This window comes from Camelus bactrianus, chromosome 32, assembly GCF_048773025.1.
Source record: "Camelus bactrianus isolate YW-2024 breed Bactrian camel chromosome 32, ASM4877302v1, whole genome shotgun sequence".
NCBI lineage: Eukaryota > Metazoa > Chordata > Mammalia > Artiodactyla > Camelidae > Camelus > Camelus bactrianus.
The window spans coordinates 11856761-11883466 of NC_133570.1; the positions used below are offsets into that span (position 1 = coordinate 11856761).

At 45.5% G+C, this 26706-nt stretch overlaps 2 protein-coding genes across 6 annotated transcripts in view; one reads left to right on the plus strand and one right to left on the minus strand.

Annotated features, from left to right (window-relative positions):
- The window catches only part of RNFT2 (ring finger protein, transmembrane 2), a 56707-nt gene extending 37984 nt beyond the window's left edge, over positions 1-18723 (minus strand). For 2 of the 3 annotated variants that reach the window (XR_012503554.1, XM_010963605.3), the window contains exons 1-7: positions 18548-18723; positions 16334-16506; positions 15780-15838; positions 12126-12604; positions 9927-10003; positions 6755-6855; positions 3449-3602 (exon numbers count right to left, since the gene is read on the minus strand). Coding sequence is in view for 2 of the 3 variants with exons in the window: in XM_010963605.3 (XP_010961907.1) it covers positions 3449-3602; positions 6755-6855; positions 9927-10003; positions 12126-12604; positions 15780-15838; positions 16334-16357 (894 nt within the window). In the remaining variant the exon portion in view is untranslated. The remainder of the gene's footprint in view (positions 1-3448; positions 3603-6754; positions 6856-9926; positions 10004-12125; positions 12605-15779; positions 15839-16333; positions 16507-18547) is intronic. The other variant, XM_010963606.3, reaches the window with a different exon arrangement.
- Positions 18724-18834: 111 nt separating this feature from the next.
- Positions 18835-26706, plus strand: part of SPRING1 (SREBF pathway regulator in golgi 1) — a 317312-nt gene continuing 309440 nt past the window's right edge. For 2 of the 3 annotated variants that reach the window (XR_012503697.1, XM_074356476.1), the window contains exon 1: positions 18835-19098. Coding sequence is in view for 2 of the 3 variants with exons in the window: in XM_074356476.1 (XP_074212577.1) it covers positions 18988-19098 (111 nt within the window). In the remaining variant the exon portion in view is untranslated. The remainder of the gene's footprint in view (positions 19099-26706) is intronic. The other variant, XM_074356477.1, reaches the window with a different exon arrangement.

Here is a 26706-nt window from a genome sequence, read left to right on the forward strand (position 1 = left end):
CTTATTTTGGATGTACATTTTGCATTCCCACTAGCACTGTCTGAGAGCTCCAAATCTTCCCCATTTCTGCCAACACTTGGTACGGTCAACCTTTTAAATTTTAGCCACTGTACCCCATGTGTGGTGATATATAACTGTGGTTTTAACTTTCATTTCTCTAAAGGCTAATGACGTGGAGCATCTTTTCAGGTACTTATACGCCATCGGTATATGTTCTTTGGTGAGGTGTTTGTTCAAACCTTTTGACCATTTATTCATGGGGTTGTAAAGAGTTCAATACGTCTGCTCTTTACAAAGGTGTGGCAGGATTTAGGGAAAGGAACAAGGGGTAGTGAAGCTCTCTCCACAGGCGGGAGCTGTAATCCCCCAGCCGGAAGGGAAGAGGGGAGGGTCAGGTTACCAGACTTCAAGAGGAAGCTGTCTGCGGAGTGCTGCCCATGATGGGAACTGTGTGTTGGCGCTTATCTCCCACATCTGCGAAAGGGGATGGGGAAACGGCACCTGCTTCATGGGGCTGTTGTGCGGATTTAACAAGTCAACGTGTGTAAAGTACAGCACCAACCCATGGGTGCCCAGCAGGGAGAAAACCAGGTATGGCCGGTAGAATAATAACCCCCCTAAAGCTGTCCGCATCCTAATCCCCAAAAGCTGTGAATAGGTTACCTTACACGGCAAAGGGGACTATGCAGACGTAACTAAGTTTACAGAGCTTGAGATGGGGAGATTCTCCAGACATGTTCAGTGTAACCACAAGGGTCCTTAGACGGAGGCAGGAGGGTCGGAGTCAGAGGAGATATGACGATGGAAGCAGAGGTCAGAGAGAGAGGAGAGAAGGACTCAACCTGCCAGTGCCAAGAGGGCAGGAGGGATGGAGGAGGGAATGCAGCCCTGTGGACACCTTGACTTCAGCTCAGTGAAACTCATTTTAGAACTGTGACCTCCATAACTGTAAGGTAATACATTTATGGTCCCTTACACCACCAACGTGGCTTAATGTGGCAATGTGTTATGGCTTCCATAGGAGACTAATACACCTCTGCCTCTTGCTCCTTTCAGGCTTCCCACTGGCTGAACCCAACTGGCAGCCAGGGGCCACAGGAGCCTGTTGATATAGTTCACCCAGCTCAGCTTCTAGGGCAGAGAGCAGGGCAAGAAAGGTGGAGAGTACCCCTCGAGGGGCAAGAGGAAGACATTCAGCACAATTATTACCCCCATTTTACAGATGAGGGAACTGAGACACAGAGAAACTAAGTTACTTATTCAAGGTCACACAGCTAGTTGGTGCAGAGCTGGCCATCATGAAGACTAAATAAAACTTAGAAGTATTGCAAATCATTCACTGAGCGCTTACTAATAATGCTGGGCATGAGGCAAAGATTTCCCACCAGAAACAGTTCTTATGAGGTTAGGACATAGGAAGAAGGTGCTATTATTGTCATCAGTTGACAGATGAGGAAACTAAGGCTCAGAGAGGTTTCATCATCTGCCCAAAGTCACACAGCTAGGATAGGATACAGCAGGGACCAGGATGTAGACACATCTGATGCTAACATCCACGTGTGTAGCCATCAGGCCATACTGCCACCTCCCTGGTGCTGACCTGACATGTGGCATGAGCTCAATGGGCAAATGATAATGGTTATTATGGTTTGGGGACAGGTGAGCAGGGAGGCATCTCAGGAATTCTTTAGACCTATTGTTTCCTCTCTTGCCTTTCTTCTCTGTCGCTTTTTTTTTTTGTCTTTATGCCATTTGAGACTTCCTGATTCTGGGCACCAGAGCTGTGGCTTTATCTAAGAAAACTGCTAAATTTTCTAGCATTTTGGCTCAACCAGATAAATTTGTGGTGGAGGTGAGGAGTAAAGGTGAGGTGTTGGGGGACAGAATTACCCTGGGGTGCAATAATAAGAGATATTTTTATTGATCTCTGCCCCCGGTTCCTGACCTAGAGTTCCTAAAAGCCCTTGTAAATTGGGGTGCTAGGAAAATCTTTCATTCTCACATTTAGTCTTTGATTCCAAGTTCCTGACACAGAGCTCCTAAGATCTTTGTAACTTCCTGAGTGATAGAAGCATCTGATGCTGACCTCCTAAATCCCTTGGCATTCCCTAGAGTGTCTTTTGTTCTGATGAGGGGGATCCTGGTGGGCTCCTGGGTAGGGGCTGGTCACCAGAAAGACTAAGCCATAATTAGAAGCTTGAGACTTTCAGCCATACCCCCATTATTCCAAAAAGTGGAGAGGGGCGGGAGGGGGACTTAAAAATCAATCATGCCAATGTGATAACACAGGGTCTGGAGACCTTCTGAGTTGGTGAACATATCTATAGGCTGGGAGGGTGATGCTCCCCAACTCCAAGGGCACAGAAGCTCCTGTGCTTGGGACTCTTCTGGACCTCACCCTAGAGATCTCTTCATCTATAACTTTCATTGTATCCTTTATTATAGAATAAATTGGTAAGTGTTTAAGAGTTTTCCTGAGTTCTGTGAGCTGCTCTAGCAAATGACTAAACCCAAGGAGGGGGTCGTGGTAACTCTGATTTATAGCTGGTCTAACAGAAGTACAGGTGACAATCTGGGACTTGCAGTTGGCATCTTATGGGACTGAGCCCTTAACCTGGGGATCTGACACTATCTCTAGGTAGACAGTGTCAGAATTGAGCGAAATTGTAGGACACTCAGCTGGTGTTGGAGAATTAGATGATGTGTGGAAAACCCACATGTCTGGTGGCAGAGGTACTGAGTGTGTGTGTGGACAGAAGAAACAAAGGAACACATTTTTCCTACATGCCTGGCCAATGATCTGATCAACTGTCAGTCAAGATGGACAGTCAATTCCAATATTCTCTTCTGCCAACCAACACCTGGGACAAATTCTGAGCTTTCTGATCTAATGATGGCATCTTTTCCCAGCCCTGCTCAGTCCTCTGAATTACAGTGGTTATTCCCCAACACCACCTCATCCCAACACGGGCCCACAGGCCTTTCCCTAAGGTACACAGTAAAGAATCATTGATCATTCCCTAACTGATCAGAGTTCTTTCCTTTCGAGCCTCGGTAGGTACTCTTTACAAAACACATCCTCAAAGCCACAAAGAGTCAAAACCCATAACAGCCATCCTTCCCTGGGAAAAGCAGCACACAGTGCATGTCAATGTGCTTTTTTTCTTTCTCAGGTGAAATTTAGATGAAAACTGCATCAAGGGCAGCTTTGAACGATGAAACTTAGGAAATGGAGTTGGAGAGCAGAGGCGTGACAGGAGGGTGGTGACAACAAAGAGTCATGCTCAGCTTCAAGGAATCAGGAGAGGTTGGTAAAGGATCCACCAGCTCAGGAGCTGGTCATTTGATGTCCTGACATCAGCTCTGCCCAAGCCCACTCTTTCCTCCTCCAGAAGGTGCCCTGAATCCCCTGCATGATCAGCGTGACGGGGCCCCAGCCTGTGCCTACCTTGGACTTGACGGCCAGGATGATCTTAGGCAGGGCCACGACAAGGCACTTGAGGGCGATGGTGATATACTTCAGCACAAAGTCTGCGATCCCCACGATCCACAGCAGGTCGAAGAAGTCCAGGGTCTCTAGGTTAGGCTTCAGGAAGATGAGGCTGAGGGAGGGTTCAGAGAGTCAGGATGCTCACTTAGGATCACTGGCCCTTGTCAGCCCCTTCTAATCACTCTGGGAACCTTGTAAATATTACCTGTAGAAAGAGCACTCAGCTGGGAGTCAGACATCTCTGCCCTGTTGCTGAACCTGCTACTAACTTGCTGTGTGACCTCAGGTGGGTATCCTGACCTCTTTAAGCCTCTGTTCCCCTGAGAGTTAAACGATGAGATACACTTGGAGCATCATTAGTTAAGGTCCCCTCCAGTTTTATGTGTCCACAAGAGGCTTTACAAGAGGAAGTGGAAGGAGGGATGGAAGGAAGCCAAACAATACTATGAAAGAGGGAGAGAAAGAGGGAGGATCTGATGTGCAGACACTGTGCTAAGCTGTTTACTCACTGTATCTCATTGTCCTGCACAGTGAGCACTACTTATCCCCACTTTATAAATGAGACACTGAAGATTGGAGAGGTGAAGTCAGTTGCCCAAGGTCACTCTACGTGATAAGCATACAGGCATCAATATCAGACAAACCTGAATTTGAATCCAGGCTTCTCCATTTATTGGAGCCTAGACAAATAATGTTCTCTCTGTAAGCCTCACCAATAAAACGGAAATCGTTCCCTTCCTCATTGCGTTATTGGTGGCATTCAATAATGGACCTACTACAGACTCTGCCGGGCAGTACGGATGATGATAACATGTCTATGAGGCAGGTGCTGTTATCCACCCACTTTGCAGATGAGAAAACTGAGGCACAGGAAGGTAAAGTAACATGCATGAAGTACTACAACCATGAAGGGACAGTGGTGGATTCGAACCCAGGCACCCTGGCTACAGTTATTGCTGTCAATTCTTACTCTACTGCAGTGCCACTCGGAGTGTGTCAACCCATTTTACCCATCCGTGAGTGGGTAAGTCAACCTCACACTCAATTTCTGTACTTCCCTTCTTGGAGACAGACAACAAGCCATTCTGACACTGGCACAAGTCCACGGACCACATGTTGAGTAGCACTGCTCTCCACCACCTCAGAGAAGGATGATGTCACTTGTGGTAATAATATCTTGGCTCTTTACATCTTGCTGACCCTATTCTGAATGCTGTGTGTGTCTTAACTCATTTCATCTTCCCAAACGCTCTATGTGGTAGGCACTAGGATTATCCCATTTTGGGCTGGGGAATCTGGGGCACTATGACGTGGGATAAACTAGCATGTGGCATTTCAGTTAGAATGTGGAGCTAGGATTGGAACCAGCACCCAAACCATGCTGGTCCTCTTGCTTTTTTTCCCATTGGATTAGAGGCTCTGAGAAAAGGCCAGTCGGAGTTCTGCCTGTCCCCTCAAAAGCAGATAACAGTGCACACAACCCAGAGTGAACGCTTTCTAAATGCTTTCTACACACACTGCAGGGCTGGTGGAAAACGGTGCACATTGAGGTCCCCTGATGAGAGCATCCTAGGAACTGAGTGGTCTACTCTTTTATTTGTAAAAATCGATTTCTATTTATAACAAAAATCTTTGAAGAGCTAGAGTAGGGCAAAATCAATGAAAACAATCTATTTTGGCTATCTCTCAAGATACCTTCAGTGTCCTTCCACATCTGAGTTCTGTCTCCGTGGGATGCCTCGTCTCCAAGTTTGAGTCTGAGTTGCCATCCGCATTGTGATGCGGGGAGAGGCTGGCAGCCCTGAGCTCCCTTCTTTGCCTCTGCCCTTGTCCTTCCCTGGGAATATCCCAGGCTGGCTGGCTGACGTCTATGCCCTGCTTTTTTAATACTCATCTCTGATGGCAATAAAGTGAAGATCTGCCCTTCACTTTCCATTTTATCTCAGAGACGTCTATCTGTTCAATCCACCTGTTTGGGTTGTAATGTCGTCTTAGTGTTTTTTGTTTTGGCTTTTGGAGCAGGAAAGATGCCAAAGTGTTTTTCCGGATTGATCACTAAGTCCACTTATTTCTAATGTACACTATGAACTTTAATGGATGGATACATTTTATTGTCTGTTTTATGCCCTATTAGGCACCACCACCACCAACAGGTTTAGTAATTCATCATAAAAGAATTATATTAATTATGGCATGATTACAACATAGCAAATGTCTCACAGTTTCCCCAGTACTTTTCATGTATTTACAACATTTGCCTCTCTAATAATTAGCCTGTTCAGGTGGATAAGGCAAAACTTAACTTGGTCCTGGTTTCACAAATGCAAAAACTAGGAGGTTCAAAGAGTTTCCTTTAATTTGCCAAAGGGCACAAAGCTGGTAAGGGGCAGGATGAAAGCCCTCTGACGCTGGTCATCAGACTTCAAATCCTGGGGAGATTCAAGCTTGTGGGTACCTACCAGGACTATGGCCCATTAGAAAGAATTTCATTAGGCCTCAGTTTCCTCACCTGTAAAATGGGGCCAGTAATATCCTGCTGGGTCACTGGGAGGGCAAAATAAGATAACAGCTGTTGGTATCACTTACAAACACACTCTAGACCACTGACATCAAGAAGGAAGGAGGCTTAGCTCTGTTGCTTTTTTCCCAAGCCACTGTTTCTCTTTGTGGGCTGCCAGTTTGACTCAGCCCTGGTTTGATGAGGGCACTGAGGTCTGAGCCTCTGAATGTGATCACACCTAGAGAATGGCATGAGCTGGAAATTCATCCAAGGTTCTGGGAAACTCCACCTTCTACACCCTCCACCAGGACTTTGATCTTCTGGGCCAGACAACTAATGCAGTGTGTGAGATGCATGTCGATGTCTTGGAACTAACTTCCCAAATTGCTTTTATGCAACTTCCAGTGGCCCCAGAAAGTGGGAAAACTGCTCATTCCTCAAAGTCCATTTTCAAAATAGATGGATGTGATCTGAAAGCTTGAATTGAGTTTCAGTCCTATCCTAGAGACTCTCACTAGCCAATCCTCCCCACCATGTACTATGTGGCTACTAGAAAATGCAAAATTGCACATGTGGCTTGCATTATAATATGACTTCTGGTCTAGGCGTGTGTGTATATAACAACAGGGTGGAATCTGAAAATTACAATGTACAATGTAATTACAATGCAAAGCCACTGCATTGTTCTGAAGTGAAAGGGCTGTGTGTCAAGGCTAACAAAGTCCCCCACTTTCCCACTGTGGGGGTCAGACTCCCCTGCTCACCTGTTGTACAGCTGCTGGGAACTGAATGTATAGAGCACATAGAGGGTGTTCCCCGCCAGAAAGGCCAAGATCCACAAGATGACCAGCACCGACCTCTTCTCCTAGAGACAAAGCAAGAGATCTGTGGGGAAGCTGAGCTGCCAAAGGTGAACCTGGCAAAACAGTTCAGAATGTTCCCCAACAAGGGGCAACTTTTCCCTTTTTCAAAGGTTCCAAGGAAACAGGGCTAACAGTGAAAGGAAAGGCATTGGCATCTTTCCATCCCACTGGAACCCAGAGGATGGTTTCAGACAAGGTAACAAAAATGTGGAAATCTGCTTGGAAAACTATTCAGAAAGGCAGGAGGGCAGCATGGTTAGCGAAAACAGACTCTGGAGCTGGATGGCCTTGGTTCAAATCTTTGGTCTGCTACCTGGGGGTTGTCCAAGCTTGGGCAAGTTACTTAAACTTTCTGTATTTCTCTTTCCTCATCTGTAAAATGGGTATATATTGCACTCTCTTATAGAGTTGTGAGAATTAATGTACATTAAAACACTCAGAACAGTGCCTGGTATGTAGGAATCATTAGTTTACATTTACTGTTAGGAACTGACGCACAGAGAAATTCAGTAACTCTTGCTCAAGGGCACATGTTTCAGCCTCATTGCCCTTGTTAAAAAATCTCATTTTGTTTTGTTAAGGGTTAAGTAAACTTTATAAATGTAAACATTCAGTCTGGTATGGGTGCATACTTCAGGCTCACTAAGGGGTAAGAACCTGTCATTCTGACTTTAAACCCAGCAGTAGATTCAGATCGACAGGTTGGAAACTTCTGTTCTCACTTTTTCTAGCATAAACCCCTGGGCTACTGCCCCAGACTGACCATTAGACGTAGGGCCACATTTATAGAATTAAATTCATACTCATACACGTGGCTGTCAAAGCCCTTTGCAATCCAGCCCTGTCTTCTCTTTCTCCAGCCTTGTTTCTGATCAGCCCCCAGGAAGACAAGCCGGGAAACCGTCTCGTTTTGCTGTTTCTTAGTTTCTCAGCCTAAGAGCAACCCTAGGAGATTTCTGGAGGCAGGCTCCTGCCTGTGTAGCTTGGGATACATCACTGGACCCTCATACTCCTGATTCTCAAAAGCTTGTCTTTTCTTGGACCAAGGCAGCTGCATTGCTGGAATAAGATGAGGTCATAACTTTCCCAGCGTGACCTTCCCTATGGTTTCAGTAAATGATCCACTGTCTCCAGACATAGCTCAGTGCCCCACACACTGTTATGATGCACATTTCCATAGAGTAGACAAAATAAATGCATCTCCATCCATCCATTATTCCAGGAGTGGTCAAGGTTAACTGCCCGAGAAACCACCTCCCACCAACCAACTGCTCTTATCAATGTGATTAATCCACTCGGCAGCCCTTTTTACCCCAATAAATAATAGATTCCAGTTTAGTCCCCTGTAAATCCAAACCCAAAGTGAAGAGAAAGGGAATTAGCAATGCCGGGAGAAGCCAGACTCAGAAGGACAAAAATGGGGTACTTCTCTAGCAGTAAGCTGAGATTCCTAAGGTCACACAGACTCTCTTTAACAAAAATACACGCAGACAGCCAAAACATTGCCTGTGTCTTCACAGAGTTCAAGGACCCCTCGAAGCCTATCCACATATACAGGTATGCCCTTACCCTTAAAATTCAAGTCAGGGCTCAATTCAGATGTCACTGCAATCAAGAAGAGCCAGTCACAATAGCCTCCCACCATGGTGTTGATCAACCTACTGCTCTAACAGCAGCAGAAAGGGGTTTGCATGAAGAAGATGAGACTAAGGGTCAAGAAGAACCTCTGTCTCCATGCCCAACTCTGGACTTCAATGTGCTCATGTCTCCAATGGAGACTGAGCTGCCCTCCATGCCTCATGGAGGCCCAGGTGGCTCTCAGAAAGCAGATGACCCCGAAGGAGGGTCAGAGAGGATGGTGACTGTTACAGGATCACACGTGCAGTAGAAAACACAGGCTTGTTAAAAATAGCTCAATTACACAGTTCCTATAAGCCAGGAACCACGCTGAACACCTTCCATGCATGATCTCATTTAATACTCACAATGGGTGTATGAAGCTGGTGTGGAAGTTCCTCTTCCAGAGACAGCACCTGGGGCTGAGATCACGGAAATAACCTGTCCAAGGACTTGCAGGAGCTGGGATTTGAACCTGGCGGGGAGCACAGGCTCTGGGCTCAATGCCTGGGTTCATATCCTGATGCCACCCTTTGTCCTGGCTGTGTGGCTTTAGGCAAGAAACTCAGTTCTTAGTCAAGAAATTCTGGGTCACTGTTTCCTCATTGGGAAAATGAGTTAAGAATAATTCTGCCTCACTCCCAGGTTGCTGGAATGAATGTGCAAGATGAGCTGTGTAACGGGCCGAGCACTGGGCTGGACACAGTTAGTGCTCAGCAGGTATCAGACAGGGCATTCGGGATGATGGTGGTGAAGCCACATGGCCACTCAGCAGTGCCAGTAGGATGACCTTAACCATGAGAGTGGGTAGGAAGTGAGCTAACTGGTTGAATGCCAGGAGGGTAATGGGACTGGGCCAGGGGCTCATGGGAGAGATGTTACTACTGGAAGGCTGGAGCAGAAGGATGGCAAATCCAGGAATCTGCCCGGGGTGGGAGGTAGAAGATGGGCCTCCTAAAGATGTCACCGTCCTAATCTCTACAACTTACGAATACATGGCAAATGCAATGTGGGCTGCAGGTGGAATTAAGGTTGCTAATCAGCTGACTGTGCAATGGGGAGTGTCTCCTGGATTATCTGGGGTGGGGGGCAATGCTATCACAGGGGTCCCTAAAAGTGGAAGAGGGAGACAGAAGAGGTGCATCAGAGGGAGATGTGTCTGTAGAAGGATGGTCACAGAGATGCAACAGTGCTGGCTCAAAGGAGGATGATAGGGATGTGAGCCAATGAACGTGGGTGACTTCTAGAACCTGGAAAGGGCGAGGAAAGAGACTGACCTCTGAACCCTCCAGAAGGAATGGAGTCCTGCTGACACCTTGATCTTAGGCTAGAGGGCCCCACTTCAGACTTCTGATCTACAGAACTGTGAGGTCATACACTTCGGTTGTTTCAAGTCATGAAGTTTGTGGTCGTTCATTACAGCAGCCCTAGGAGACTAATTTGCCAGGTGACTCACCTTGAGGGAGACTTGTTCTCGGAGTGTTGAGTTGGCATAGGCGAAGGTGCTGGCCATCCCGATGCACACGGCAATGCCTGCGAGACAGAGGCGGGGCCGAGACCACCCACTCAGACCCATCAGGCTGTGAGCAACGTTAAAAAGACACATCCTGAGTCCCCTCGGAGCTGACACGCTAACCACAGAGAGAGAGAGAAAATCCCATTTCTGGGGCACTGGGGCCGCCAGGTGTATCACTGGAAACCCTGAACCACTGAGAACAGGCTTCTGACTTAGGGATGGGATTGAGGCCACTGTGGGGGTATTTTATAGAACCAGGTAGAAGCATGGGCTGTGCAGTCTGGTAAGACCTGAGTTCAAATCTTGGCTCTGCCACCTCCTCTCTGTGTAAGCTTGGCTCAGTCACTGCACCTCTCTGAGCCCGTTTCCTCCTCTGTAAAACAGACAAAATAACAGGACTTACTTCACGAAGGGATACTGCTCAGAGTGCACAATCTCCAGCTGTTAGTAAATGGGGCCTATTTTTCTTTCTACTTTCATAAAGAATCCAAGACATGTGATCTGTAGTAAAAGCACATGTAGAAAAAGACCCCCACACCATAAAAAATTAAAGTTTCATGTTAAAGGGGAAAAAATTCCTGGCTGACAGGAAAACATGACCCTTGCAGAGGCGGGGAAAGAACTGAATTTTATTCCACAATTTGCCAAGCTATAATCTTGGAATTCTCCCTGAATAGGGCTTTTCCAATCCTACTTTTTGTTCTCTGTGGACAGGATTCTGCTTCCACACAACATGCAGAACTCCACGTGACTGGATTTCACTTTTATTTTTTACTTTTTATTTATTTTTTACTTTTTAAAAAAAATAGTACATGTAATCCAGGTATTTTCCAAGATCTGCCTTGTAAAAGACGTGTTTCTTCACCAAAAACATACAAAATCAAAGCTAGTAGCCCCACAGTCCTCTCTTATATTCTCCTCTTTGATTAAACAAACAAATCTGCCAACTGAAAAAGAAAATGACCATACTCGAGAATACAGCTTGGTTGTGAGTTTGCTGGAATTCAGGGTAAGGGGGAATAGGTCGGCTTCCATTTCTAGCAATAGAAAGGGAGGGACTGACATAGCAGCACCCCAAAAAGGAAGGAGTGATCTGAGTGAGCTGGAAGTCACCAGAAAGGGGCAAATAAGACACGATGGCCTAATCTCCTCTAGATATCTTCCTGTGGGATGCAGTAGGCCATGAGATAATTCCTACCGAAATTTCTACCATAAGACTAAAACGAGAGCTTAAAACTCTCCAGGGCACAGCAGCATCATGATCTAGTAACAGTAAGTAACAGAGATAATTTAAATAACAGTCGACCAGCAATCACATTTATTGAATGTTAAGTGTGTGTCAGGTACTAGGCTAAGCCCTTATGAATCATTATCTTACTTTCTGATAACAATAGGTCGTACTTATTGAGCACTTGCTATGTGCAGGGTTCTATGTTAAGTATTTCACGGGTATTAATAATGAATATGATAAAAATAATCATCTATTCTCACATAGCACTTACTCTCTGCCAGGCACTGTCCCAAATGCTTTACAGATATTAACTCATTTCACCTCACTGCAATCTCACAAAAGCAGAAACTGTACATATACTGTAACAGTATACATAACATACTATTATATTATATGTATATAATAGTATACATAATGTATTATATTATAGTATATGTATAGCTATAATGCATGTATACAATATATGTAATAGTACATATAATACATATAGTAGTATATATAGTATTATAATCCCCATTTTATGGATGATGGGACTGAGGCACAGAGAGTTTACATAATGTAGCCAGTGTCACACAGCTAGGAAGGGGCAGGGCCTGGATCCAGACTGGAGCAGTTTGAACTAAGTAGTATACTCCTTCACATCACCCAACCAGCTGAGGAAGTCTCTATCACAACCCCTACTGGGCAGATGAGGAAGCTGAGGCTCAGAGAAGGTGACTGACTTGCCTGAAGTCACACAGCTAGCTGGCCAGGATTTGAACCCAGTTCTGACTCAGAATTCCAGACTCCCAAGCACTTTGCACCATGAAGACCTCTACTGCCTTCCCTTGGCACCTAGGATAGAGAACCCCCACCCCACCCCGTAGGTAAAGCCACAGGCTGCAATCTCTGCATCCCCCCGGACTCACCAAGCTTATGCTGGAAGCAAACTTTGGCCAGAAGGATCAGGATGAATGGCAGGCCTTTCTGGAGCCAGCAGATTACAGCCTTCAGCTCGGACAGGGCTGGGGCAGGCGTCCCCGGCTGCTCATCGCCCCCCTCATCGGAGTGTGCACGGTGGTCCCCGCCAACATGCTGCAGTAGGGAGCCCCCACGGTGGCCACCATGGTGGAAGTGGTGATGGGGCTGGCGGTGGTGGTAGGCGCCCCCTTCGCCGCGACCCCCGCCTTCCTCCCTGGATGCAGGCATCTGGATGAACACGTCCCCGCCGCTAGCCGAGGCCCCCAGCACCAGGCTGGATGGGAACGGGGTGGCAGGGAGGCTGCCAGTGGGAAGGCCGGATAAGCCTGAGAAGAGTGCTGGTGGGGAGGCTGCTTCTGCCTTCAGACTCTCAAAGACGCCCCCTTCATCCACACTAGCCTCTGAGCTGAGCGCTTGGCTGCGATTTCTGGGCCAGAAGGGAGGAAAAAGTCTAGCTAGCACTCAGGCACAAAATGACACCAGAGGAAGGCTACAGGGGGAGGTTTTACACTGCTTCCACATTCGACTGTATATAATCTATTCACTCAGAGACCAGGGTGCATTAAAAAAACAAAAACAAAAGCATACGTTCGATTATTTCAATAGCCCACTAAAAGGGCTTCCCATTTGAAACTCCTTCCTGTGGTCTTGGATAAACTCTAGAGATAGGGACTAATATCATTCCCATTTTACAGATAGAGAGACCAACACTCAGAGAGATGAACTTGCTGGATGCCCTGGATTATCTGGGCCTGAACTTCAAATTCATCATGTGCCCTCTTCTCACTAGCCAAGAGCTTCCTACTGTAGGGCCTTTGCCCAGGCCGGCCCCTTCACCAGCTGTCTACCCACACCCCACACTGCCCACCTGGGTAACCTATGCTCATGAGTCAGACTTCAGTTCGAATCTCTCTTGCTGGGTGGAGCCTTGCCTACCACCCACACGACAGTCTCCTTGTTCTTTGCCCTCACTGCACCCTGACCTCCTCTGCATGGGACTGATCAGTTATTGTTCTACTGCTTACCTGTGCCTCTCAACCCTGGGCATACGTTATAATTACTCGGGGGAACTTTTGAAAAACACCAGTGCCCTAGACCCAGTGTTGACCAACTGAGTCAAAATTTTTGGGGGTGGACCCCAGCATCTCTGTCTTCAGAGCCCTCGGGGTGATTCTAACAGGCAGTCAGCACTGAGAACAGCACTTTAAATTGGGCTCTGCTCCCTGAGGTCAAAGGCCATGATCTGGCTCCCCTGTGGATCTCCTCTACCCAGCACAATGCACCTGGCACATAGAATATGCTCAATAAATATTATTTGAGATAATGAATGAGCATACTAAAGGCTCTGAGAAGGCCTGCAAGTGAAAAAATTAACTCTGTTTAAACCTAGTGTTTCCCCAACTTATTTGACCACAGGATTGTTTCCATGGAAAACCTATTCACATCTTGCAGAACACCTGTGAAATTCAGCAGGGGAGATGTCGGTCTGGAGAAATCTTGGGGTTGGCTTCATTGGCCTTACTAACTTGACCTGGGGGTAACATAAAGCTGGTGAGAGGGAGGGAACCTGAAGATGCCTACCCACTCCCCGACCTCCCATGGCCCATCATCCCTGCTGGCTCCAGAAGTCCAGGAAATGTGTGGTCCTGCTCCCTTGGGTCTGGGATAATAATAACAATAGTATTAATAATGACAACAACAACTAACACCATGGATATGATCCTCAGGGGGCCTTGAGCTTTCTCTGTACTTCAAGAAGCTAAGCTCAGAAAGCAGGAGTCCTGGCAGGTGCCCACAGTGGCCCACCCTCTCTCCCTCACTGCCCCATGGGGCCCTGGAAACCTCCTTCCCACCTTGAGCTGGCCAGCACTCTGCGTTCACTGGGCTCAGGTGCCTCCAGTACAACCAGAGAAGACTCAACCCACCAAGGGCCTTTTTATAGCTAGCCTCCCTTCCCCTGGCCTCTCCCCAGCATCCAGCCGAGATTTCAGCCTAAATGGGAAAGAACATTCCTTAGAGGGCAGAGGCTGTGCTTCTAACTTAACCACTTAAGGGTTAGAGTGTGAGGCAGCCTGGGAAAGGAGAGGATCCACCCAAGCAGCTGAAATGTGGTGTCTCAGAGAAAAGACTGTGTGGGGTCAAATGGACCAGGGCCCAAATCTCAGCCCTGCCACTTCCTGACTGTGTGACTTCAGGTCACTTACTTATCCTCTCTGAGCCTCGGTTTCCTCATCTGTAAAATGGTAGTAAAAACAGTCCTGACTTCTGCAGGCTCATGTGAAGGTGACACAGTGGCCTTGGTTTTTTCTGGCATGGTCTCTGCCCCCAAAGATCTCGTGATTCACTTGAGAGTAGACAGTAATTCTGTCTCCAAAGGCTGGAAAAGCTCCAAGAGCCATGCTTATTATATGCCAGATGCTGTGTTTGTGTCTTTTCATACTCATTCACTCATTTATAAGCAACCCTGAGTTTTGTTACCTGCCACTTATGGATGGGGAAACCGAGGCCTAGAGGTGAAGGTGCTTGCCAAAGGCACTGAAGTGGGAGGTCGCTAAACTGGGATTTTTGGCCAAGGGTTGTCTGACTTAAGGCCAGTGTTCTTCCCTGAAGAACAGGCAGGCTTGATGCAAAATTCAGCCCCAATGTTGGGACTGGTGGATACTCTTTGTGATTTTGTAGCCAACCTCAGTATTGCAGGGGACCTGGAATATGATGTGAGGGAGGGAAAGTTTGGCTGCCTCCTCCTTGGATGTAGGCACTAGAATGGTGGGGGTCTGGGACTGGAAGACTATCACAACCTGAGAACAGGTCCCCAGGGTCTGTACTCTCCTGGGCTTAACGAGATAGAAATTCTAGCTCCTGAGTGTTATAACTGTGTTTTCTCAGATTCTGTATTTGTCTATTTGGCATCTACTCATTTTGGGCCCAACTAATGGGCAACATTGTGTACAACTCCCCTATGATCCAGAGCTCAGATCCCAACCACCTCCTTAATCTAACTTACATCCTCAGCCAATATATCCTCTGCCCCAAGTTACCCAGGGCCAGGTCCCAGAAAACTAGAGACCACTCCTGTAGCTTAGAGCCCACCAACATCATTCAGACTAGTCAGTCCTAAGCTGCTTCCCGTGCCTTGCCCTACTTTGTGTGGAAAACACAATAAACGCTGTGACCTGTGCTTTCCCTTTGCTCCTTTCTGCCTCCTGACTGACCCTGGTGATTCCCAGGTGGCCCTGAGTGGTGCCTGGCATGCCCTCTCCTCTTGGGAAATGCAAGTAATAAAAATCTCCTTTCAATGTCATCAGCCTCGCCATGTTACCACTCAGACCCCTGGATAAATGAAAATCCCCTGGGCACAATCACTGCGACAACAAGTCAAGTGGCTCACCGGTTGCACAGGCTTTGAGAATTACCATCACAGCAACAGCAAGCTGTCATGTGTTGAAGGGGTGGGGCCATCACTGTGCAAAGCAGTTTCCCATCAGATCTCCTTTGCAATTCTGACAAGGAGCCCTGAGGGGCAGGTATTATTCAATCCAGCTTTGGGTTGCCTCTGACCACTCTAAGCCCAGAGCCCTCAGATGGAATGAGGGGATTCCTACCTTTCGGGTGGAATGTTATCCGTGTTGCTGCTGTGGCGTCTCTGCATTTTCCTTAAGACCTAAAAGTCAACATATGGCATGAGCCAGAGTCTCCCCACACTCCCAGATTGCCATGGTAACCGTAAACAAGGACTATTTGTCTCTTACATCCCTAGAGCTCACTGACATTTTGCACACCGTGTTTTGATCTGCTATACCATTCCACCCTCAAATCAACGTTCTGTCCCATGAGGAAAGTGTCATCACCCCTTTTCACAGATAAGGAGGAGAAGCCCGGAGGTAGAGGAAGTTGCTACATGAGAGAAGAAAGCAGTGAACTGGGCAGCAAAGAAATGTTGCAGGTGAAGTGAGCAGCAGACTGATAGGAGATATGGATTCTGGACTGATACAACCCCTCATTTGTGACCCTAGGCAAATCAGTAATCTCTTTGTGGCCTCAGAATCCCCATGGTTAAATGGAAGGTGGGTGAAGTGTCTGAACTCAAAGCTTCCTTTCAGCTCTCACATTTAATAAAGTGGGAATGAAGATGTGAATTCTCAGGGAGACAGGTCACCTGGCTGACTGTGAGGAACCACATGGACTTTAGAACTCCATGTTGATGACACCTGAGGTGGGTATGTGGGGCTCCAGATCAGGGTGTGACCACTGGATTCCAGAGAAAGCAGGCCTCTTCTTCCTCTCTAAAGGGATGCCCAGGTCACAGGAGCTTACCAAAGCCTCCAAACCCTGGAAGGAACAGAACACTTAAGTGAAAAGTCCACGAGATGCCTGGAACCTGAGACTATGCCTTACAGCTTCATGGGTAGCTATCAGTAGATGGTTCTGTTGCCTCCATATCTCTGGTTAGCCTCTCACCGATCCCTCCTTGGGACCCTTGAGGATGGTTATGATTTTAAAGGATCTTATCCTGTTGTCAAGCCCTGAGTCCTGATTAAGGAATACAAAAAACATGTGTTAGGCCCTCTGAAGGCTACCCACTGCAATCTGAATAAAACCCAAGCTCTGCTCCTGGCCTACAAGTTAGGCCTGATGTAGCCTCACCTGTTTCCAACCTCATTTCTTCCACTCTCCCTATAACTACTCTCCTCCAACTACACTGGCCTTTAAAAAATTTTTTCCCCAGTTTTATTAGGTAGAATTGTCACAATTTGACTGCACATATGCAATATATATTGCACGTAAATACATATACACATTATACTGTGCATATTTTTAAATTTTACATTTATGTACTATTCATGGTTTCTAAGTATGTTTAGAGCTTTAGCTTTTTAAACTTAAGAAAGGAATAAAGCCAACCACAAAATAAGAATTAATTCAAAAAGATATACCCCGCTATTAACAGCAATATTGTTTATAACTGCCAAGATATGGAAACATCCAAAGTGCACAGTAATAGATGAATGGATAAAGAAGATGCAGCATATACAAGTAATGGAATACAACTCGCCTATAAGAAAGATATTTTGCCATTTGCAGCCCTTCATTCACTTCACACTGGCCTTTTTGTTTTTCAAACAAGCCAGCTTGTCCCTGCCTCAGGGCCTTTGTCCTTGCTGCTCCCTCTCCCTAGAATGCTTTTCCTTCTGGCTCCTTCAGGTCAAATGTCACCTCTTCCCAGAGGCCATCTCATCTCACCATCCTGACCCAACATACATTGACCTGTTTTACCTTCTTCATAACACTTATTTATTTACATGTTTTCTTATTTATTGGTGATCTGTCCCCCATTAGAATGTCAACTCCATAAAAGCAAGAATCTGTCTGCCTGGTTTGCCCCTCTGTCTCCACATCCAGAACACTGCCTGGCACAGAGTAGCACTCAACAGGTATTTACTCAATGAGTAGAACATCAAAGGGTCTCTCACTTATCATTTTTTATATCCGTTGCTCCCTCCCTAATCTTTCATCCCAGAGGAGAAATAAAGGCCAGAGACTTTACATGCATTAGTTTAGCTTCCTTGAATACTTTTTGGTACCAGAACAAATGATGGTATCTAAGCTTAGTTCAGAGCACCATAATCGGCTGTTGAGAGACCAGCTTTCTTCAGGGGACAGCATTGGTGTTACCAGGGCCGCTGATTAGAGAGAAAACCCACCAGCTACGCCTCCTTTCTCTTTTGGAAAAAATCAGCCAAGAAATGGGTCAGTAGCACCATCTTCACCTATCAAGGAAAGCTCATCGTGTAAATATTTTTCAAGAACTTGCAATCTCGGCTTAATGCTCTCCTTGCAATGATTTCTCATCACCTGCAAACCCTTGGGGAAAATAAAATACAGAATCCCAAGTTTCCATCCACAAATTTGACACAGCCTCCTTAGTCAAATACCCAAGATTCCACTCTCAGACGCTCACTTTCGAAGAGGCTTCAGACTCTGTTAGAAGCAGGCCTTACATAATTATTCCCAATATCGAATTCTGGAATAAAATTTTTGCACATGGAATGCATCTGAATGAATAAAATGCCTTTTCACTCTCTGCTCCATACATCAGACTATATCTCTAAGAGGGATTTCACCAAGAGTTTACAGTATATGAGATGTTTTAAGCTGCATCCCCGGGCCGTAACATGACTGCACAGAAATGCACGCGAGACAGCATCTCCTGCATCACTTGCATTGGAAGCAGGCAGGTGCACTTCAGATACAATGCCGCGAGCGTTTTTCATTCCTGCAACCCACGTTTAGCCCGAAACGCCCTAGGACTGCAAGGGCAGGAGACTACATTGACCATGCCCGGAGAGGGAAAATAACGTTCTCTTTTTACCTGCCCAGACAATTCAGCAATCACAGAGGCATCATTCACGTCCTTCCAAGCCAATCACTCGCGCGGCCCGAGGAGCACCTGACTTCCGAGTGCTTCCGGCCTCTCCTCAGGGTCTCTCAGGTTGCCCGGCGCGGCGCTAAGACCCGAGCACAGCTGCACCTGCCGCTCGCACACGATTGCCCGCCCCTCTTTCCTGGCTTTAGCCAATAGGGAGCAGCCGTTCGGCAGGGACCAATGAGGAGGGGGCCGAGCGAGGCCGGCGGGTGACGCGAGAGTGGAGGCGGTGCGTGGGGCGAGATCACGTGAGGAGGCGCGGGGTGGCTGCCGGGAGCTGGCTGGGCCGGGGGCCACGGGGCCGGCGCCCGCCGCGAGCTATGGGGCTGCCGGCCGCGTAGGGGCCATGCCGCCCGGGCCCCGGGCCTGCCCCGCTCCGCTCCGGGATGGTGAACCTGGCGGCCATGGTGTGGCGCCGGCTTCTGCGGAAGAGGTGGGTGCTCGCCCTGGTCTTCGGGCTCTCGCTCGTCTACTTCCTCACCAGCACCTTCAAGCAGGTCAGTGGCCGCCCCCCTCCCTGGGTGGGGGAAGCTGCCTCTGCAGCTGCGCTGCCCGAATGTCCGGTGCTCCGGGCCTCCTGGTCCGGAGAGGTGGGCATTCCTGACCCGGGTTGAGGAGGGGCAGACCTGGGACGTAAACCTGGTGCTGTGGGGCCTAACGCTGTGCTTGTCACCCTGAGGGCCGCCTACCTGCTTCCTACCTGCATTTCTCCCTTCATCTTCGCGGCAGTGTGGGGAGTGGTGTCCCCATGTTACAGCGGGGGAATCCGAGACTGAGAAAGGTGGAGCTGCCTGGGTCATTCAGCAGCCGAGTTACGGGGCCAGCGCAGGTGTTCCTGGTTTACATTTAATTAATGGGCGCAGGGAGACTCCACAGGACCCCACCGGGTGCCCGTTCTGTGGAATTTTCTTTTCACCTCCCCTTCCCTTTAGTTTGTTCCCTGTGGGAATTTCTGAGAGAAAAGGCAAGGTGCTTAGGTGGGAAATGTTACCGAGAGAATGGTAAGTTTGTTTTAGAAGTTCAGGTTGAACATTTGGGCTTTCACATAGCGTGAGCATACTCGGGGGTGTACTCCGTACCACCCTGGTTTATGATACTGCTCCGACGGAGTTAGAAAAGCTCTCCTTTTCGTTCTCAAGAGTCAAGTTCTTAAGTAAAATTTAGCAGTGAATACCAAATAAACGCTAAACGATATCGTCATCCGAGTTTCAGCAGATTGGTGGGGGAGCTGTGTCCCGCCTCCCGCAAAGAGAAGGGCGAGTGCTGGAGGCCTCTTTTGTAGGCCAGGATGTGTTTGGTGACATTCTCATGAACTAAGTATTTCTCGGGCTTGAGTGTTCTGCCACTTTGCAGACACTTCATGGTCACATGTTATTTCTCTGTCCAGTGGACCTGTGGGTGCTGTAGTGAGCCAGGACTCAGACCTCTGCCTTCCTCCCCACCTGACCCAGCTGATCCCTGGCACCATTAAGTACCAGCTGTATGCTGTTGCTATCCTAATTTGTAGCTTCCGCCTACACCTATCCAGAAAACCCCAAATTCTTATATCCAGCTGCCTATTTGACCTGTCTTTTTGAATGTATTGTACTTCTCGTACTTGGCCAAAACAGAATTCTTGATTCTCCACCACCAAACTTCATCCCCAGGCTCACTGTGTGGCATTCGTGTTCACCAGGTAGTCAAGCCACACATACTTTCTGCTTTTCTTTCTCTTACTCCCCATGTGCAAAACATGGCTTCTGCCTCCAGAGTGGATCCTGAATCTGTTCATCTCTCCCAGTTGTCACTGCTGCCACCATAAGTCAGCCTACCTCATCTGGACCTCTGTAGTCACCCACAAACAGATCTCTGCTTCCTTTCTTGTCCTACAGTCTGTTCTCTATCCAGCTGGAGGGGTGATAATCTGAAAAAAAAACTGTCTCGGTGCTTCCTTGTGTATAATTCTTTGGATTCCTGTTGCACTCAAGATTGCAGACTCCCTTCCCAGGATCTCCACACCGTGAGTCTCTTTTGTCAGTTCAGGTGAGGCTGTTACTGCTCCAGGCCACACGAGGTGACACAGTGTCAGTGACTTCAGTTCCTGGCCCATAGGCCTGCTTTCCTTCTTTGTGGTAGGCATCACTTACTGAGGATTTCTGATCATTTACTTGTTTATCTGTCTCCCCTCATTCTCCTTTCTAGAACGTAATATTCTGGAGAACAGGAACCTTGTCTGTGATGTTCGTAGAATCCCAGTCCCTAGAGTACTCGCAGGCACTTCATCTGTATTCAGATATTGGTTGAAAAAAAAAATTGAGTCTTTTTTTTTTTAATTGACATATAATTGATTAACAGTGCTGTGAATCAAGTCTTTTTATTTGGGATGACTTTTCCTTCTCAGCTTAGCACACTCCTAATTTTTCCTGTATTGACTCAGATGCTGTGTACTCTGTGACTTTCTCTACAACCACCTTTTAAGCACTCTGGTGTACCTTGTTCTTTTTTTTCCCCCCAGTGTGCCTTTTTTTGTTTTTGCTTTTTTTTTTACACTTATGATTTATGACCATAATCATATGGGTTTGTGGTGAGGGGGATGATTTTGAATCCCCTAAAACTGTTGGCAAAATTTTTGTCTTACAGATTTCCCTGGATCTGATTCCCCACAGCCTAAGAAACACTTTTGCTATAACCTCTCTATCCCTGCCTGTCAAGCCTCTGGCAACCACCAGTCAACTTTCTGTCTCCATGGATTTAGCTTATTCAGGACATTTCATATAAATGGAATCATACACTATGTGGTCATCTGTGTCTGGCTTCTTAAAAGCCAGTGTTTTCAAGGCCTATGCATGTTGTAGAATGTGTTAGTACTTCATTTTATGTCTGAATAATATTCTGTTGTAGGCATCTACCACATTTTGTTCATCCGTCATTAGTTGATGGAGACTTGGCTTGCTTTTGGCTGTCATGAACAATGCTGCCTTGAACGTTGGTGTACAGGTTTTGCTTGGAAATAACGTTTTCGTTTCTCTTGAGTAAAGTCCTCCCTGTGAAACTGATTGGTCACTTGGTAACTCTGTTTAACTTTTTGAGGAACTGCTGAAATGTTTTCCAATGTGGCTGCACCATTTGCAACAAACTTTTAAGAAACTATACTTGTCAAGTTTCGATATAGTATCGAAGAAGATTATCCATAATTATCTCGAAAAGCCACTAAAAACTCCTCTTTCCAGCTATGTATCTGTGTGAGGTAGATTTTCTTCATAACCTTCGCCCAAACAACCTATTGCAGTAAATTCTATGCAGAGGAAGATGTGAGAATCCAGCTGTTTTCTCTTGAGCTAGACATTAAAAACATTTGCAAAAATGTAAAAACATTTTCTCATCTCACCAAATACGTATATATATATTTTGAAAAATGGGTCCCCACACAAAATGTTGACATGGAATGGGCTCATTATTGTTATTTTTAAACAGGTATTTTAAGAATTTGTTTTAATTTCCAATATGATAAATGTCAATAGCTACAACCCTCACAAGCCCACATATTGAAGTCCTCAGTCGTTTTTAAGAGTATAAGGGGTCCTTGGGACCAGAACCTCAGAGCCCATTCTGACTGATGCCCCTCCAGAGATCTGAGTTGGCTCTTCCTGCTCTGCTCTCTGCTGCAGCTCACGTTGTCCGCCCGCCCACCATGAGCTCAGTGACTTGAGGTGAGTTTGCTCCGTGTTACCTGGTCTCAGGTTGCATCTATAACTTGGAGCTGCGCTTTGGCATGTACTGGCTGGGAAGGGAGGTGGTGGTGATTAGGATTAACTCAGAAGAGGCTGTGAAAAACTCCAGAGCCCCATGTGATCCTTAGCTCTGCTTCAGTGAGACTGTGAACTCAGGTAGCAGATGTGGCCACTTTTTGCCTAGAGAATACTTGATTATTCTCTACTGCTGTGAATTCCTCTTTTCTTCAGTTTTCATGTTAATTAATGCTTTGGGGGATAGTTTAAATTGTAGGGATGGGAGCGCAGGAGACATTAGCCAGCTTGGTGGGGATGCCATCAGGGGAGAGGATTGGGTGCTAGGTGACTTGCACATTGATTTAACAAATGTTTAGTGAACGCCAGCTGCACTCGACACTGTCTGCAAGTTGATGGAGATGTTACAGTGCAGATACCATCTTATTCTCCGAGAGCCTATATTGTGTTAGGGGGTGAGGGGAGGAAATGAATGGCAAATGAACAGAATTATTTCAAATAATTTATAAAGGAAACAAAACAAGATGCAGAAGTAGAACAGCGAGGTGGGCCTAACTCTTTGGGGCATTTGAGCTGAGATTAGAGAAATCCCAACCCTGGAGTCAAAAGGGTCCTTAGAGGTCCTCTCATGTAAATAACCAGTCTCATACTTGTTCAAGTGGTGTAGTTCCTGAAAGTCTCAGGGCTATTTGTGTAACTCCTTGAAAATATATTAACATCTTTGGCTTTAAAGTAATTAAGTATGTAAATTGGTGCCAAGTTAGACACTGTCTAAAGTGTAATAAATCATAAGAAAAAGTTGCTAATGTTTTTTGTTGTTCTCTTTTTCACTGACCACCAAGGTATATATACCTTTCATAAAGTTTGAGGAGTATGGCACAGGGTAGAGGAGGAAAACAATTATCCTTAATCTCACTAACCAGAGGGATTCACTGATGATATTTGGGCATACTTTCTTTCTTCATTTTTCATATTTTAAAAATATAATTGGGGCATACTGTTTCTTCGCTTAACATTCATGCATTTTTCCCCATCTTTAAAAGCTTTTTTTAAGTTTAATTTTTTATAACTAAAATTTTCCATGTTCAGGCTGTATTTAGCCATTCCACAAATATTAGACATTTGGGATTCCCTCTGGCCTTTGTCCCTTTTTTTTCTTCTCTTTTGAGAATCATGAGCAGATCTTTTAATGACAATGCCTTGTGTTTAAGTGCTTTACTAACATGAGACATTTATCTCATTTGACTCTTATGATAACCCTTGAAAAATAGAACAGTTATTAAAATACTCCTTTTAAAATCAGGTTGAGTAATATACACGAGTAATAAAAATTTCTGTAGCTCCTTGCAGTTTATGAAGAAAGTTCTTGTTTTTGTTTTGTTTTTTGTTTTCTCTTCTTTGTTTTCTCTTTTTTCTCTGTATCCCCGTATAGCCTGTGTGGACTTTGGCTGTGGTTGATTGCACTGATTTCTGTGCATATCTCTGTGTGAGCTGCTCTGGAGGCTCTCTGAGAACAGAGAACCCACCTACCTTTGTCTCCATATCCTTAACACATTGTTAGAACTTGATAACTTTTGAATGAATCTTGAATGAAAAATAGACACACATACACACATATTGGGAAGGTGAGCTTAAAATTGAGACAACCTAATAGGGTAGGTGGCCCAGTTTGGGGAAGTTTCACTTGTCCAGCGAAGGAGTCCCCTCAGTGCCCCTTCACCTCACCCTTGCAAGACTGGACCTTCAGACAAGCGACCATGTGCTAATTCATTACGTTTGCCATGATGTCTTACACAATGTCTTGTATCTTTTCTGGTTGTACAACTCATACCCAATCCTTTTGGCAAGGTCTTGAATAATATTCATGTTTGAAAACAAGTTCAAGAGCTGGGAGAACTGCCTTCCTGTTTAGCAGGAACACAGTTATGTGGAAGAAATCCTTCCAGGATGCACTTGTCCATGAACTCTTGTGTTCTTTCAGAAAGAATAACAGGATAGTTTGAGATTAATGTTAAGAGTACTTTTAATCTTGTCATGAGATCCAATTTACTGTACTTTGACCAGCCTCTTAATAGTCCTTATGGTTGTTTATCTAGTGTAGCGTTTGAAACTCAGTTTAGTTTGCACATAGCTTGATTATGTCCTTAACTGGTGGGTCCCAGCAGAGCAGTGGAGCAGGAGTTTACATGTAGTTAAGCAGTGTGCACCTACGTGGTTTGTCCCGTATTCCCCAGGCTTCTGCATTTAACTCCTCTCCTTGCCCCAGCTGAGGAATACAGATGTTGTTTTTGTATAACCCATCCTGTTCCTGCTGGTGCCAGTTCTCCTCTATAAAAGAAACAAAAGAGAGGGGGCAGAACAGAAATTAAAGCCAACTTGAAGAACAAGCTTACCTTTATTAAATTAAAGAACAAAATCCAGTACTGGTGCGGCACAGTGTTATTGAAAGGCTGCTAATGTTACAAGTGGCATCTATAACTTGAAATTATTTGGCCCTGTATAGCACTGACTCTACTTCTAATAATAATTCCTACCACAAATTATTCAAGAGAATAAGCAAAAGCTCTACATTTTTATTGCAGTGCTATCTATGATAACAGAAACCTGGGATGGGCTTAACACATTGATCTGTAGAGGATGTGTTTACTAAATTAAGGCACATCAACATGATGGATTATTATAGAGCCTTGAAAATGCGATTATCAAGATAATGTAGGTACTTGAATGGTTTACCATCCAATTAGTGTCAAGAGGAGCTGAATGTGGAGCGTCCTAATTTGTCGTGTAAGTGCTGGGGTCAAAGGCTGGAAGATAATATGCAAAAATAGATATAGCTTTATTTAAGTGATGGGATCATGGACAATTTATGTCTTTCATATTGGTGATCATGGTTTTTTTTAAATAAACTTTTTATTTTGGAAAAATTAGAGGTTTACAGAAAAATTTCAAGGATAGTACAGAGTTCCTGTAGATCCCTCACTCAGTGTCGCCTATTGTTAATGTTTTTTATCATTTTATTTTAAATTAAAAGTGAAACTATTCCAAAAATGATGACAGATGTTACTAACCACCTATATCCCTTCCGTGTTAATGGTTTGTAGTATATCTTTCCATACCTTTATCTCAGCTCTTAAGAACCTGTATGTATGTGTATATTAATATAATTATTATCGTAGTATAATGTGTGATAATATACATGTTATTTGGTAACTTGTTTTTTCACTTGATCTACTATGGACATGCACCAGTGGTCTGCAGCCCTGAGTATTACAATCATCTGGATGCTTTAAAAATCTTGATTCCCATGTCTCATCCACAGAGATTTTTATTCAGACTAAGGTTGGGCTCAGGGATCAGAATTTAAGGTTCTTGTGTAATCCACTGTGCAAGTCAGGTTTGAGGACTACCGCTCTAGATAAATGCAGTCATGTCTAATTATTTTTGATAATAGCCACAGTTGTACCAGTGTTGATCTAGTCATTTCCCTGTGGTTGGTGTTCCGGGTTTTTCTGCCACATCAGCAGTGCTGTGGTGGACATCCTGATGTGTCCTTACTCGTTTCTATAGGACAGGCCTCAAAAATGTGTCTGCTGTGCCAAAGTACATGTGGATATGTACACCTTAAGTATTAAGAACACTTCCCAGATTCCTTTCTTAAAGAAATCTTAGTGACTACAGATCTTTTCCATTGTCTTAAAGTGTAACCTTTGCTATCAGCTTTCAGGGTTAGTCCCTTTTGCTCAGTGGCACAAATGCAGATCATTCTTAATGGTAAAGGCCACAGACCTCAATTAAAATGGTAAAATGGTTAAAGTTTATAAAAAACCTCTCAGTGGGAGTCTTTTATCACTGTTTTGTTTTCCAACAGTAGGCTGAGAATTCAGAAGATGGCTGTTACCTGCTTGGCATGTTTTCTGGCTCTTGGGTACCTTCCTCAGTATACGAAAGGCGATTTGGAAAGCTTGGAGGCTAGGAGAAACGGTCTAAACTCTTGCCTCTAGAGCAACTGCTCACTTTGAGTGACTAGGTAAAGGGCTGGCTGGCATGGGTGTCTTTTGAAAAGAAAGATGTATTCTAAGGGTCACATACTCAGTATTTTTTCATAGAAGAAATTTGCAAGTTGACATGCTTCTTGTCCCTAAAATCAACCTTCTAATGCAGTGTTCCCGTACGTTTACCACTGAAGTACTCCTCACCGCAAATGAAAGTGACCTTGTGCCCTAGATGTGTCTGGGAATTTTCAGAAATGACAGTGGAAAGTTTCTTTGAAGTCTCCTCTTCTATTTTAAAAATGTATTCAGATTTTACATTCTATTACACAGTGTAGTTGTTTCAGTGAAAAAAATGTTAAATAATTTGCCATCAGAAAGAAAGTTCAAA